Below are 16,554 nucleotides of genomic sequence, written 5' to 3'. Positions count from 1 at the left end.
GATGTTTTTAACTTTATGGTGAGTGATAATAATATTGTCTTTCTGGATAGTAGATATTAAGACCGAACATATAATCCCAATGAACAATTTGCTTAGGACTTGCTGTTCCCCTTTTCCTCTGTGTTTCCTGGGATTGTAATGTATGGTATGGTATTTTTAAGTGTACTAAGTAGTATTTTCTTGTCAGTAAGTTTTCTCTGAGTGAGGCTTTTGTTTCTAGAGATCATTCAGAGGAGGAGGTAACTAGTGTACTACACAACCCTTCTCCACTTTGCCATATCATGTGTCCCCAGCACTTGTCTTGTGAAAGTTCCAGAATTTGTTATGTCTCTCCACGTAGTGAGTGAGCAATTCAGCTCAGTGATTGGCAGAAAATCAACTGGGGAAAAGCTTGGTTATATTTCCACGGTGATAGTGAATTGTTAGGCAATCCCACAGAAAGAGATGTGTCAAGGAGCTGAGGCAGTCTTTGGAGGCTGTGGGAGCAGGCAGCATGAGGAGACCTATGGACAGAGATGAGAGGAGCAAGGAGGAGGAGCAAGGACTAGGACTTTTTTTCATTTGGCAGCACAAAGCTATTAAATGGACTCAGCTACTTTTGAAACAATAATGTGTATTTAACTGAAAGCAATTTTATATGTACATGGGTGTCATTATTCACATAAGTAATTTGATTATTTCTTCTGTTTTTCTTTAACCTTGGCCTCAAGCTATTACAAAGATGGAATGATAGCTGTATTTTCTGTCTTCATTGTTTTATCAATTATTTTAGAGCATTCAAAACAATTATTGTAATACAGAGGGGCAGTTATGGTGCAGTGTGAGGTGGTGGTATGTGAATTATTATTAAATGAAGTACCAGTTCTTGAAAAGTCTACACAGTTTCTATTATTGTGACATGCAAATAAGAGAATGGTTAAGCCAAGTCTAAAAAATAAATAATGATAATCTATATTCTTGAGTGTGGATTAGACAGTTCACTGCAGATCAAGTACTCTTAAAAATTGTCATTTCAGGCTAAGTGTTCATGTTTGAGTTTCCACTTCACTTTCCATTGTAGTTGACAATGTGAAAATCCCTGACATTTCATTTTCCCACCAAGGAAATACTGTGCATCATTAATGTGAGCCCAATCCATCTCTCACTCAAGTCAGTAGTCACTTCCTCCTGACATCTGTAGGATTGGGCTTTAGCCCTGTGATGGAACTTTTCTGTGTTTTGCCAAGATCCATCACTCTATTTTCCTAGTTTTCCTATATGTAAACCCTAGATAGATGCAGTGATATTTATGCAGCAGTTTTACCAGATGGCTCTTGAATCATCTGGTCTCAATGAAAAATGAAAAGACCAGGCACATACATAAAGGCTGAATTAATCTTTGTAATTAAAGGGAACATTACTTTGCCGTGAATGATTTTAGCTTTCACAATGTATTTCATGCTAATTTTTCAGTGAACTGTAATTGTATTAATTTTTTATATATTTAGAAGCTTAAAAATTATCTTCACAAATTTATTGAGTCAAGTTAATATACAGATCTCTGTCAGACTCATAAAACTTTGTCATGAGATATATGTTTTATTTTGTTTGCTCTTTACAGTAAGTAAAATATGTCAGTATTTAGGGTTGTATAAAATACCCAAGTCATACTCTGAGTGGCAAAAAAGGCTCTCAGAATGCTCACACACTTGGTTGTCAAGTGAGAATTTGAATAGACTGGAAACTGGGATGCTTTGGAGCACTGAAACACGTGTGCATTCCCACGTTGGCAAGTTGTTAAGCAGAGAGTGAAAGCTCGCTTATTATTTTGTCTGTGTAGTAAACTCACTTGCAATGCTCTCACTGTGACAGAAAGACACTGATGGTAAAAGCCTGGCTATGTTTTAGTCAGTTGGGAAACTTCCATGTACAAGGAGTGGTGGAAGTAGTCCTGCTCCGGGTCCTCTGCCTCAGAGACTGCTCTCTCTGGCTGCTGGGATAGAAAAGAGTCATCTTGACTTATCCTGAAACACACTGTTGTTCTGTGCCATCCCCTGAAAGAGCCTCTTGCTTGTGATGGCAGGAGAGGAACCATGCAGTGATGAGTTTTCTTAATTTACCCAACAGCCCAATGCAGGCTGAATGCTTAATGGCTGGGGGAAGTACCCCATAGCCTCTTTTCTTCCTGTACACATGGCTGTCCAATCAGAGAAAGGAATTAAATGAGCCTTTAAACCATAAAAAGTTGTGCATGATGTATTTATGGTGAATTCATGTGCAATTGCCACACGGCTGCTGGTTCCTGTACATTTGTCACATTTCATTGACTCCCCTGTGCATGTCTCCTGGAAGGCTGGTCTCTTACACATACTTTTAATCTTATCAAGGGGAAAATACTGACATCATTATCAAAGAGCAAGCAAGTTGCAGAAGAGTTTTCCACTTTCTTGTACTGTATAAATAAGGAGTCTCCAAATTGCTGTTAAATATTACACAAGTGAACAGAAAAATAGGCATGGAAGCAAGACTTCCAACATGCAAATTTAGAAACTGCTGTCAATATGATACTAACTTGTCAATTGTGTACATTACTGGGCCGTGTGCTGGGCTCAGCTGAACAGGTTTGCACCTGATGCAAAGCTCCTAGGAGGAATCCCAGTTGGAAGGATTCCCAAGGACTTCAGGGTGTTTCCTATGTTCTCTCATGGGTTTTGCTTTGTCTATAGGAAACAGTTTCCTCAACCAGGAACCAAATATCCTTCACTGTCAGCATCAGCTTTGCCTGTCTTATTTGCTCAGATCTCTAAACCACACATATTGTGGTAAGAACTTTTAAATTACAAATGCAATAAAATAATATTTCCTATCTATCTATCTATCTATCTATCTATCTATCACCTATCTATCTATCTATCTCACAAAACACAGACAGCTTTAGAAATTGACAAAGCATCAAAGTACTAGAAGCAGCATTACCTTTTCAGTTTGCTTTTCAAAAATCTCAAGACAAACTCTGTTATTTACTAGGGTTTTATATAGCCTTTATTAAAAAACTCCATAGAGTATTTTATTCTCATGCTTAGAAATCTCCATATCACGACATGAATTGTGAAAGTCACGAAGTTAGTGAGGAACTCGTGCAGAACATTTCAGATTCACCAGACTTGTTTAAGAAGCTGACTTAGTAGAAATTAAAACTGATGAGTCTTGCTCTTTCATTTTTCAAAGATAGTTTTAAGTAGGATTGAAACATGGGAAGTGGTAAAGGAAATTTTCCAATCCCTTGCAAAGGTCAGCCAGTTGGACCTGACAAGACCACCAGGAAAAAATGAGACACTCTTGATTACCTAAAAACTTGCAGATGCTCCCTTCCAGTTTTTTTATTCTCCCTCCCCACCACAGCATTTAAAATATCGTGAAAGACTACTGAACCTTCTGGGAAAGTGAGAAAACATTCTGTTGAGAGTTAATTTGGCTCACTTCATATTTTCCATTCAGCATTTTTCTTCCATTGCTTTTTTTATTACCAGGGCAATTTGCATGACAATGGGATCTTTCTTGCTTAAGAGATCATCTGCTCCTGCTGCTAATTTCCTACCTGAAGTTGTTATCTTCTGTTTGTGACATCTTAATTATCTCAACCACAATTAATTGTGATGTCACAAATGGAGGATTATAACTTTGCATTAGAAGGGAGATTGAGAAATTGAAGGAGTTTAAAGAAGCAAAGCGGCCTTTCTTCTTGAAAAAAAAAAGAAGAGACAGAATGATTTTGGTTAAATGCAGGCAGTCCTCCATCATCCTTCTTCTTAAAGTTGTGGAACAGTTGGTTTTAAGTCTTGCTGTATAGGAGGCTGTGCTGTATTGAGATACTGTGAAGTGGGAGAAGGGGTAAAAGATATGTGGAGGAAAGGAAATCTTCCCTTTAGCAGTCACCCCCTGAAGCAAGAAGGAAAGAGAAGTCATTGGATCCCAGAGAGGTCCAGGCTCTGTTCACAGAGAGCAGAATGCAGGGTTGGTGTGGCTGCAGTTGGTTTAAAGGTCATTTATTTATTGCTTTTCATATCTTGCATTATTCATTTGAGTTTTGACATCTGAGTTTCATGAACGCTGAGGAGCACTTTTTGAGGGGTAGAGGGAATTCCAAAGACTTACAGAGAAATTGCATTCACCATCCTGAAATCATAAAAAGTGAAAGTTTTGTGCTATCCTAGTCCATCATGGTTGTAATTTATCCTGCGGATTTCTCACATTTCACTTTTGGTATGTCATCTTCTCTTTTTGTATCCTTTTGCTTTTCTTCTGGAAATTTGTTTCCTCAGAGATTCTGGGTGTCTGAGGGGCCTGTTGGTGTTTTTGTGAGGACATCACTAAAGCTGTACACTCACACCAGGATTTACAAAGTGGGAATACTCATCTACAGCTACTTCACACTGGACTGCTTATGCTTATGCAGGTTGTGCATAAACGCTGGGACCAAGTCAAGACTAAAAGAGGATTAATGAAAAGTGAAGTGTCTTACTTTAACACCTTAACTGATGTTAGGGAATGGGCAAAGACTGCAAAGTAAAGGAGTGAAACTGGAGAACTAAACAAAGATCAGTCCTGTGGTTTTTGGAAAGTGCAGTGTCCTTCAGAAAAGGACCCATCCTCAGGTGCAGATAGAAGTGGTCCTCAATGGAAATACACCAGTCTGCACTTGCTGGGACCAAGGTTGATTCACATCTGTGCATCAAATCTATTTTAGCAGTTGGCCATGTACCAGCTACTGTGCCATACCAAAACAGGCCATTTCCTCTTGTCCTTTGGAAAACATTGTACAAACAGGCATTTGACCATCTGATTAACACAAAACCCAGTAGGGAAAATCAGCTGTTAAGACTTTGCACTCAGACACATTGCTGTAAGTACGCAAAAGCTCTGCAGGCAGCAATAGACCCACTGTGATAATCTGACAACAGAATCTGGACCCTCTGTGTTGTGCTGCCGAGCTCATTTGAGGCACCAAGTTTACCTTGTAGGCAAGTTGTTTTGAAGTTAAATTTGGATGGCTACAGGGAAGCATAATAATACACAGTAGAAACTGAGCAGCAAAGGAAAAAAGCTGTATGCTGAGAAGTGGTTTTATCTGTCAAAACTTTTTTCTCTTTTTCTTTTTCAAAGGCAAAAGCAGTTATGGCAAAAGTTGGTTACCCTCAGTTTATAATGAATGACACATATATTAATGAAGACATCAAAACAGTAAGTGTCAGAATTGCAGCTTTCTTAATTTATTGCAGCCATTCTTTGCTCTGTTTTACTGCTATCCAAAATCAAAGCTAGTCTTTTTTTGGTGTGCACCTGGAGTTGTGCTTGCCTGGTTATTTTTATTTTATTTTTGAAGTAAGTTTGCTAGCTCTAAATTGTCAATGCTGTTGTATCTAAGTGAGATCATGAGGCCTGCTGGGAGTAAAATTTGCCTGGATGCCCAGAACCTTCCTGCTATTAAGTCTTTTAAAGATTAAACATACACTGTAATAATTTTGCATTTAGTCGTAAAATTAAACAAACCAAAAGCATTTCTTCTCAAAATAATGGTCTTCAATGATGCATTTTATCTCAGAATATCACATTTAGGATGTCCTGTATAAGCTCTCCTCATCTCTCCAGGCTATGAATGTTATGATTGTTGCTTATAATCTTATGCCAAGGCTCCTAACCAATGTATAGGCCTATTGTGCTGCCTTATGGACAAGGATACAGTGGGGGGACTCCTTCCTGCCCCAGTATCTGCTCAGCCTAACTAAGACAGGAAGGCAAATCATTAATTATAATATATTTTACCATTTTCCAACTATGGCATGAGTGCGATAAATTGTATTACTGAAAGTCAGAGGCAGAGTGACTGAGGAACAGCCACAAGTTCAATCCTGAATCAGTAAACAAGAGTGATTGTCATCTTTGCCACAGCACATGAACTAATACTAAACAGATGCATCATTTAGAGAAAACTTTGGAGAACAATCTCTACCAGGCTAGTCCTTGTCCATGGAAAGTGCAGGGTGAGATGCAGTGAAGACACTGCAATGAGACAGAACATGTGACCAACTCTATTGCTCAAGTGCATGGAATTGTTTTCTCAGATAAGTGGCAATGTCTGGTGAAAAATACTTGTTAATCATGATTACAAAAGCATGGTTTGTATCTGAAGTGCAACTTCCTCACAAATCCTAGAATTGTTTTAAACTGATGACATAGATTTATAACCTGTTAACATCCCTTTTCCTTGCCTGTTTAGTTGTATGTGTGTGTGTGAATGCTATTAAGTTTGGAAACTTATGGCAGCATGGAGCCTTATGGCTGCAAACATTTAACGTGGCAGAACCCTCAGAAGGTACAGAATAGGAAGTATTTGTAAAATGTAGAGCAGACTGAAAAAAGGGAACTTTGTTATATTGTTGGAAGCGGTTTTAAAATGCACTTTTAAAAATAAGTCTACTTCCTCTTGGAAAAGAGGCTCTCAATAATAGCCATCGAAATGTGCAGTTTGCAATCCATTGTTGGGTGCTTATGATTCCTTCAGCACCACTCTGCACAGTGAAGAGCTTTCCCAGTGTTCCAGACCCTTGTGCAGATCTGTTCAGCCACTGTTTTTTTAACTAAGCTTATAAAATATTTATTCTTCCTACTAAGTGTGAAAATTTTACTTGCTTTGATAATTGCTAAAAATTTAGGTGATTATCTCGTATAAGATACAAGTTCTACTTGTTTTATGTCAGCTTTTGTTTCTTTGGACATGCTTTAAAAATGTCTGTGCTTTCTCTATACAGCTGAAGTTTACAGAAAGTGATTTTTTTGGCAATGTATTGCAAACTCGCAAATACGCAGCCCAGTCTGATTTCTACTGGCTTAGAAAAGAAGTTCCAAAAACAGAGTGAGTAGACAAAAGGCAAATTTACATAATCTTCTAACAATATTTTAATTTATATTATTTTATTTGTATAATAAATACTGTTATATGTTAAGTTTCAATAGAATTATGTGCACAGCAATATATTATGATACAAAAAGCCTATGGGCAACTCCCCTGTTATTCAGAAACTCCTGTGAATTTTTTTTTGTGTAAGTTCTAGATATCCCTGTTCATATGCACAGTAGTCACATGCTTGAAGCTTAAACTTAATTTAATGAAAAAAAGGGGTAATTGAATCGCAATTAAAAATGTATTATGTCTCTTGGTCACAGTTAGAGCTTGAAATGGTACAGCAGGGATTTATGAAATAAGTTCTGTAGGAATGAAGTCATTAGTATGACATAATGTTATTATTAGGAATACAAATCAGCATTGTTATTTACCTGCTGTTGATAGCAATGATACAGAATAAAATGTAATTTGATCTACATATGTTATTTTTATTTATTTGTAAACATAAGAGTGCAGATTGTGTCACAAACTGTAATAAAATACATGAGAGAATCATTCTCTTTTTTTACTGGTGGGTAATCAAATCCTTAAAATGCAAATTAAAACCTAAGCAGAACTTAATTAGTCTAATCATGCTACTTAAAAATTACTCTTTCTACACACAGACTTTGAAATCTGTGCTGCTGCTTAGCTCCTGTGGTGATATTTCCTTAGGATTCTGCACAGTCCTACTCAAACAGAACCACACCTTGTTCTAGGGTTGGCTCCATGCTGTCCGTGAGGCAGGAAAGGATGTCAGCAGGACAGACACAGGCTGTTCATGGTTGGAGTGCTGTAGTCTGGCCCTGTGTGTTCAAGGTGTTACTTATAGCTTAGTTTTAATTGTGAATTTCACCTTCTCGTCACTGCTTTCACTGACATTGCACAGGATAACCCCAGGGGATGATCTGGGGGATTTTCCTGGATGTCAGGACTAGACCGTGAGGGTGTAATTCCCTTCAGAGGGACAGTTCCATGAGAGCAGTGAAACAACACTGGTCTCTCCACAGCAAGGGTGATCAGCAAGCTCCTCCTCATGGTCAGCCTTGGGGCAGCACTGATGCAGAATCTGTAGTTTCTTGGCACGATGGGAAAACTCCCCTGTAAGGAAAAAGTAGGTAGCCCCTGACTCAAGGACTGTAGTCTGAGAGCTGCCACGTGGGTATGCTTAAAAAATTGAAAGTGTTACCTGATTGCCCACTACAAGATTGAACACTTCTCATGCCCGTCTTTACCATCTTATTTCTAGGACTGCATAATAGCCAGCCCCTCAATACCTTTGCTGTGCTTTTCTTGTCACCCCTCAGGGCACATTCTGGCCTGGGGGATGCCAGTTGGATTTCTGATCCCTTCCCTTTGTTAGCACAGCTATTTGCTCTGCCTTCTGCAGAGCTGGAGGTAATCTCCATCTGAGACCTGGCCGGGAGGAATAATTAGGGTTCCTGCTGGGACATTATTCTGTCTCTGCAACTGTTCAGTGATAGAAAAGGGCTCTGAAAGTGGTGTCACTCTTCCTGCTGAGGGACACCAAGGCACAAAGAGTCGTTGCTACCTCGAGTAATTTTTTAAAAATTTATTAAACCAGTAACTCCCACTTACCAGTCTGAGGCATGTCAAACCTGACCTCAAAAACATCAGCCACATTTTAGCCACTTGCCACTTTTAATTATCATACTCTACTGTTTTCTGATGGTTTTTCCTCTCTTTTTTATGTTTTTGTTTTTTAAACTTTTACATTTCATAGAACTCCACAGAATTTTTGATGAAGCTTGGTGCTATGTCAATATCTAATTACCCTTGGGGTTTTGTTTCTATTTGCTTAATTTCTTCTTTTTCCTAGTTTAGTAGCTTTTAGAGATAGATATTATAAGATCATCAAAGTTGTGGACCAAAAAAGATAAATAAGAAAAAGAATGTTTAAGGAAATAAAAGTTAGTAAAGTAATATCATACCCAAAAGGTAAAACACTATATTCTTTTAGCAGACAGTTCATGTTTCTCAGCAATATTTCAAACTGGAATCACTTTCCTCAGCTAAATGGGAAATTAAAATGATGATTCAATCAAAGCATCAGGGAAAGACCATCAGGGGATAGACAGACGAGGCAGGAGATACAAGACAAAGGAGTTGGATAAAACAAGGGGGAGTGTGGATGTAAGTTGAAAAGAATTATTTTGGAAATCCAACAGTTTTTTAATCTAAATTAAAAAAGGGGAAAACCTAAAGCAGGAATAATTATCAATATTCTTTTTTCTCTGTTCTGCTCCTTCTGTCACTGGCATTTATCTGCCTGACAGGAGAAAGGAGCACAGAGGAAGTCAGACGAGACATTGCTCAGGGCATGGATGGGGGGACATCCCCAGCCCTATGGGTACCAGAAGGCTGTGACAAGGCATCAGGCTGCTGGAGTTGCCTGTCCTGCCAATCCTGGGGCCAGGCTCCCCTGAGGGCACCACGGCTCTGGCAGGTATTACTTGTCCTCAACACCAGCTCTGGATGCCAGCTGCCATCCTCACAGCTGGCTGGGGAGACGGCTGTCACCTTCACAGCTGGCTCTATCAAACAAGAAAAAACGTGCTCAGGTATCAGCAGAGAGACATATGGAAGGGATTTGTGCAGGAGCTGAGGAATATAGTGCAAAAACCAGTGCAGGTTAGGTGGAGAGGGCTCAGTGGAGAAGGAGAGGCTGGAAGGGGCAGTGTGGGAGGATGGGCACCAGGTGTGAGAACAATTATTTTAACCCAGGGGAGATACAGCTGGAGCAGAGGAAAGTGAAAGACAGTGCAGGGGGAAGTGATGGAAGGGAGAAGTTAAGGGAAGTCGGAGTTTTAGTTGCATTTACTTTTCCATCCGTGGGGCCATACACATTCATACATAAAAATATGTGTGTGTGTGTGTGTGTGTGTATTCAAACACACACCTGCACCTTTATATCAGTGATCAAATCTGTCCTTCTTAACACTGATATCACACTTGCAAATAACAAAGCATCAGAGGACTTCTTGGGCACACCACTTCCTTATTATTCACCTTTCTCCTTTGAAGTCCGGATACAATCTAAGATTTTTAGACCCGGCCAAATCTTTCTCCATTTGTCACTAGACTTTCAGTGCTGGGGATGTAGACATCTGGTTTCCCTAGAAGAGGACACACAGGAGGTATGCTGTGAGAGGATTCTGAGGTCTCCTCCAGGACTTAGCCCTGTTTTTCTCCACCACACATTGTTGTGTGTAAGCCCTGGCTCTTGGGTTGCCACAAGGGAGGGCAGTTCTGAGAGGCTCTGGAATTGGATACCATCAAGGACAGTGTAAAAGCTCCTTCTGCAAAAAGGGAAAAGCAGCCATGAAAAACACTGGGCAGGCTGCTGTCTGTTGGAGAGATGCTCCTGGCGAGCTCAGAAATTGAGTGGCTGGGACCTGCCCTGGAGAGGAGAGGCTGGAAAGGAGCCTCCTGGAGCCTTTTCCTGGCTTTTGAACCTCATTTTAAGCAGTGATGTGGCACTGAAGGCTGGGCCCAGCCTTACCAACCAGTTTCTCGCCCATCCCTAAGGGAGACAGATGGCAGCCTGGCCTGGGATAATAATCTTCTGTTTCTACAGGGGGAAATAAAATTTTGAAAGTCACCTTGAAGGCTGCCTCCCATTTAGAAGTCTTTCTTTATAGTATTTTCTCTGGAAGACATTTTTGAGCTTCCAGAAACTTTGCACGGCTTTTCACTTCTAACCAGTTTAAGTGTGTTGTACATTCACAAGTTCATTTTCTTTGTTTATATGATTATTTATTTTTTATTACTTACCTTGAATGTTGAACAGCAAACCAAATGATTTCTTCTAATTCATAAAGTTGAGAGAATAAATTGTAAATGCAGTTTGTGTTTTACAGAGAATTAAATAAATTAATAAGCTTTTTTCTGTGTTGTAAATGTTTCCAGCCACCCCTCTCCATGACTGTCAATGGAGCACACTATACACTTAACACAGAAAGAAAGATATCACAGAGAAAATTGTAGCCTCAAGAAACACAGACTAAGAGAGTTTCTGCCCCGCTTGCTATCTCAGTGGATGTTTCACATTTTATTTCTACAAGGGAATTCTCAACCTTACAAGTGTCAACTCTGCAGCATCAGGTTTTGATTGCTGCAGTAGTAGATAGGTAGTGCTACAGAACATCATTCAAAGCTGCCCCTTTTTCACATACTTATAGCAAATGAAAATACCGTAAACAGTGCTAGATTTTTTATTTATTTATTTACTTAGTAATTAATAAGAGCTTTTAATGTGTTATGCCTTTCTTTTTTTTCCTATCCTTCTGGTAATAGATAAAACACACAGAAATTGTAATCAGACCTAGAGCAAATGCCCAGGCAATCTGACTTCAAACAGGAATGGGAGAGTTATTTCTAAATTTGCTTCACCTTAACATTTAACAGCAATAGCTATTTATTACACACCTTCTTATGGAAATTTGGTGTGTTATTAGTTAAGGACTGACACTGAAGTTTCAGTCATTTCAAGGAGCTCCCTGAAAGAGCATGGCAGATGAGAAGTTGTTCTGCTAGTCTGAATGGAAGCAGTCTTCGTTATTTCCACTCTTTTGTGGAGAATACTTCCTAAATCTTTTTGAGAGTGGCTCAGAATGGTGCAACATAATGCTGGAATAGAAATACTCTGCTTGTTACTAGAGAACTCTCATTCTTCCTGACTCCTCAGTATGGCTGCTAAGTCTCTTCTTCCTAACTGTTTAAAAGCATAACAAATTTCATACAGGGTCATTCTTGAGGCCTCGTTATGAAAGAGCAATTTGGAAAGGACTGAGTTCAGTTTTACAGTCAGAAAATAAAGGCTGCCCTTGGTCTCTGGCTGATGTTAAGCTAAGGAAACAGGATGGGCTCTGCTGTTGTAGTGGTAGATAGTGGGAAAAGCAGCAGCCTCAGGACAGGGTTGCTGTTATATATCTGCAAGTCTATGAGTTCATAGGCATGAAAGTATGGCCAGAGGATGGTGTGATGTCCCCCATCAGTAACTGTGGGCCAAATGTCACCAATATTCACTGCTGCACTTGGGCAGAGTGAGGTGTTCCTGTGGGGACAAGTACCTGCATCACCAGCTCCTCACCCAATAAAAACAGGTGCAAACTTGTGCTGTTAGAGAGCTGTTACTGGTCAGTGAAAGCTCTTTGCCTCTGCTTCTGGTGTATCCTCTCTGCAGCTAGCTGTGCTAAGCCCCCCCAGAGGATGGAGAGAAGAACCAAAGCACTGTTTCAAAGTATCTGTTAGATGTCTCAGGCCCTTGATCCTCTGACTGGAAATAAAAGGCTGAGAGGAATTTGCAAAAGGGGAAGATTTGCTGTCCCAAAAGCTCCTTCCACACTTAAAAGTTGCTGTTTGAGAACAGAAAGGCCGTTGTAAGTGGAACAAGCCAACAGGGTGAGGTGCAAGTCACAACACTATGTGTCTTTGTTCAAACTTACAGTAAAATCTAAATTGAAGTGTTGACTGTTTCAGATGATTTCTTTTCAGAAGGGTTTTCTCCTTGTCAAAGAAAGAGACAGTCCTCCAGATATACTGCTAAGCCTGGAGAGCAGGTCCCAAGGCATAAATGCCAGGCTTGCGTCCTTCAAAACTGTTCAGCTGATTGCTGCTGTGAGCAAACATGAAATTGAAATGTAGTTAATTAAGTCCCTAATTTTTCTTTATCCCCTCACCACACACATTCTTTCTTCAATTTTCCATTATCTCACTACATTACCTCTAACATTTAATCTCCTTATTATGAAGAAAGCAGAAAACACACCAGAAAACAACCTCCCCCTGTTCCTCCCCTTCGCAATCTCCTAATAAACAAAACAGGGAGAGTTATCTGTGACAATTAGAGCCTGTAATGTGATGGATGGTTAAAATATGTACATGACATCACTCTTTTAGCCTTCATTGATTAGTTTTTCTAGTTGATGCATTGCAAAATAAGCTGCTCAGCCTGGAGAATAAAACAAGCAGTTAAATTTATTGATAAAAAACAAAATGCTGCCATTTTAAAACTCTCCTCTTTTTTACATGGTTTAAGTGAAGACATTAGTTATCAGAAAAAAAGGCCAGGATCTGCAGATGAGTAATTCAACAATAGGTCTCTTTTAAAGCACAAATTGTGTACACAATTGCCACTGACATCACATATTTTCCATGTTTTGATAGACCTTCCTTTGTCTTGCTCTTTGTTTTGCAGCACCTATATCTTCTCTTTGAAATAAAATTTTCAAAGCAATTACGTTGCATTGATGCAGCTTTACAAAACTTTTGAGTAATGCTTTGCTAAAGACACAGGATGATCCTGTACATTTAGAGTTACTTTTAAGTTATTATGAATTAACCACTAATTCTCATCATCTCTATTACTTTCATCTCAGTTCTCCCTTATAAAATCACAAAGTGAAAGCTTGGGCTCACTGAACTCAGGGTTTCATCTGAGGAGATTTGTATCTTGCTGAAGTCAGTTGAGATTTTCCACCCATATGATTGAAGCCACTGTCAATATAGGTGAGCTTAGGCTAAAGAGATTCATTTGCTATGCATAGAATCACAGAATATCCTGAGTTGGAAGGGACTCCCAAGGAACATCAAAGTCCAACTCCTATTCAAATCTAGGGTTTCCTCTGGTATACATGAGAAATGAAACTATGAGAAGAAATGCCTGGCAAGAGGTCTATTTATTTAGTATGTTCATGTTCACTGTGTAGGGTACAGAACATGAAGCTGTTTATTTTGAGTTTACATTCCCAGAAAGTACCTGCTCATGTTGCTGGCATAATCCTAATTGTTCAACTAGTTGTTCAGTAAAGCCTCTAAAGCCACTTTACTTGTTTCAAAATGCTCTCTTCGAATTTCAACAGGGAGCTCCTCCACATGTTTGAAAGACACCCCAGACTTTTCACAGCTGCTGCCTGTGTTGCAGCCTCTGCTGGGTGAACTTAGATTCATCAGCATGGCAGACCTCACAGGCACAGTGGTCACTTAGAAATTAAACAGATTATGTGATAGGAACACTTAGAATTGCTCCTGGTGGGCATTCATTGACTGTATGCAGATAAAGTCATCAAACAATAGACTTCAATGTTCCAGAAAGTGTTGGTAACATGCTGAAATGGAGAAATATTTAAACTTTAATGTATCTTAAGTCCTTCATGTTTTTACTTCCTTCTACTGAGTTCAATTTTTATCTTTGCTCTTTTGATTCATAGAAATGAATGTCGATGTACTGACAGACAATTTCTTTTTTCTTACTACAGGTGGTTTACAAGCCCGACTACTGTAAATGCTTTTTATAGTGCATCTACCAACCAGATCAGTGAGTATCTGCCTTCTGAGCCTCCTTATAAAGTGCCTGTTTTGGCATGTATGTATCAAACTTCAGATAACAGCTGTACCTATTGTGGTGTTTGTGACTGAAAATTGAAAATTCAAACCTAATAATTCAGCTCTGAGACTTAAGCGAGAGGATCACTCTGGAAAACCCAAAGATCCCACAAATTGGAGCTAGTATTGCTCAGTGAGTTACCCTGTGTCAGATGAGTTGCAGTGACCGTGTGTGTGTGTACTCTGTCCACTGCGAATGATAGCTTAAATCACTTTTATTAAAGCCTAATGTTTCTATCTTCTGTTTTCTGTAGCAAAAATGTGTACACACATCTCCATAAGTATACAGTGATAGCCATTCTGTCCTCTAGTATTGACAGACATGTAGCAATAAACGTGACTAGAAAAGACTGATATAAACCAGAAAACATAAAAAGGTGTATCCAGCGGATATGTTCAATACCTTCAAGGACAAGGAGTGATATCTGTAGCTAACTTAAAATTCTTACCAGTATAGTTTGATGAAATTACTTTGTATGTGCAGTACAATTTTAGTTCTGTGCTACTCACTGCATTAGCAGATGATCTGGAAAAAAGGGTGTTCTGTTCTATACAAAAAAGCAAAGGGATATAAACCCAGTCCAGGAGTACAGTTCACTCTGCTGCTGGCTGCTGGAAGGTAGGAATATGTACTAGTAGAAGAATTACCTCACAGGTAATGCCTGATACTCTTTCCTTTCACATCTACTGCTGATCACTGCTGTAAATAAGTGAATTGACCAGATATTCATCTGCTTGAGTGCCACTGCTCTTCAGTGAGCAAACTGGACTTTCAAGGCCCATCTATTTTTGCTCTTTGTAAGTGAGTTTACTAAGAAGAATTTCAGAAATAGGAATTTTAAAATGCATAATAGGATTTGATTATGGAAAGTAGTTTCTACATGAGCTGGAAAATCCTTGGTTCCAAAATTTGATTCTAAAAATTACGACCATTAGTTTGGAAATGGAAATGTACTGTGTGATGATATCAACAAAACCATATCAACTCCAAACTTGACTAGTCAGTGAAAGGTCCTTGAAAAAGTTTAGAGAAAAAGCAGCACCAGTGCCTTGACCCATGGATTCTGTAAAGGAGTGATCATTAGGTACCTGCAGGAGTGGAGGGGAATGCGGAGGTCCTGATCACTCCTGAGCTTTAGGTAGCTGCTTTTGCTTTCTGTGTTCAGAGCACAGGGAGGTCTCTGACACTCCTGGTGGAAGGATCACAAATTCTTCTCTCTCTGTAATCTGTATCACTGACATAAGCATTAGAAAATCCATGCAAGACCATGTGATCTTTGTATACAGGTAAGCTGTCAGTGTTTTCAACTTGACTACTTGACTACTCAGTTACTAGGAAGAAAAGGTCTTTTTTCACTAAAAGTGAAAGTTAATAGAGAATAGAAACTAGATGATTAAAAAAATTATTAGATTTGGGAGAATGCAGCAAATCTTGCATATGCAGTAAATGTACCAAATTTTACTGTATTTTAGTGCAAACACTCTTGTTTTTGCTGTTGCTTAATTTAATTTTCAGTACTAAACTATTGATAGTTTGAATGACTAACAATTCTGTTAACGTCTCCAAAGGAGAAATAAATAGCTGTATCAAGGTAAGAGTGCCACAAAGAGCGTAGTTAAAAAATACGGCGTATATAATTTATCTTAATGTTATATAAGTTTTTCTGCTGATCTCTTTATGTGAGTTCTATATATTTATTTCCTCTTTCTCCATATTTCAAAGTGTCTTAGATGAACCACTATGCATGTTTATAATGGTTGTTAATAATTTTTTAATCCTAGTTTGGGTAATTTTTCAATTTTCTGTGCATATGCTCGTCAATTTTGCCTTTAATTATAGGTACTTAACAAGGACAACAGGTATGTGTCATTGCCTTTAGAGTCTCAAAATGTATCTAAGTACACTTCATATCATCTAAGCAGCATGAATGCTATCTTTTTAATTATCATAATTGGAACACCAAAAACACATTCCTAAAGGATTGGTTTATTTTAATGCACTCTAGAGCAGTCAACAAATATGTGCTGAAAATAGATGCAAGTGATGATCAAAGTGTGCTAGCATACTTCTGTTCAAGAAAAGGTTTTATTTCATTACAGCACTAAAATATTGGCCCTTGGATGTGTTAAAGATAAAAGGGAACTGTTCATCAGACATTTGGTGTGTTTAGTTTGGTTTTTTTTTCTAAGTGTAAATATGTATGCCTCTAGAAAATATAAAAATA

The 16,554-nt window shown here is 38.8% G+C and overlaps 1 protein-coding gene across 3 annotated transcripts in view; it reads left to right on the top strand.

The window, feature by feature from the left end:
* Nucleotides 1-16,554, top strand: part of PHEX (phosphate regulating endopeptidase X-linked) — a 115,551-nt gene that overhangs the window by 74,924 nt on the left and 24,073 nt on the right. For all 3 annotated transcript variants that reach the window (XM_085050591.1, XM_085050584.1, XM_085050598.1), the window contains exons 13-15: nucleotides 5,143-5,220; nucleotides 6,789-6,892; nucleotides 14,203-14,261. In XM_085050591.1, the coding sequence (XP_084906717.1) occupies nucleotides 5,143-5,220; nucleotides 6,789-6,892; nucleotides 14,203-14,261 (241 nt within the window). The remainder of the gene's footprint in view (nucleotides 1-5,142; nucleotides 5,221-6,788; nucleotides 6,893-14,202; nucleotides 14,262-16,554) is intronic.

This window comes from Lichenostomus cassidix, chromosome 1 (genome assembly GCF_008360975.1).
Source record: "Lichenostomus cassidix isolate B80296 chromosome 1, HeHo_3.0, whole genome shotgun sequence".
In the NCBI taxonomy this organism is placed as follows: Eukaryota; Metazoa; Chordata; class Aves; order Passeriformes; family Meliphagidae; genus Lichenostomus; species Lichenostomus cassidix.
Note: the sequence above shows the minus strand (reverse complement) of the source record. Positions and strands in the feature narration are given on the sequence as shown.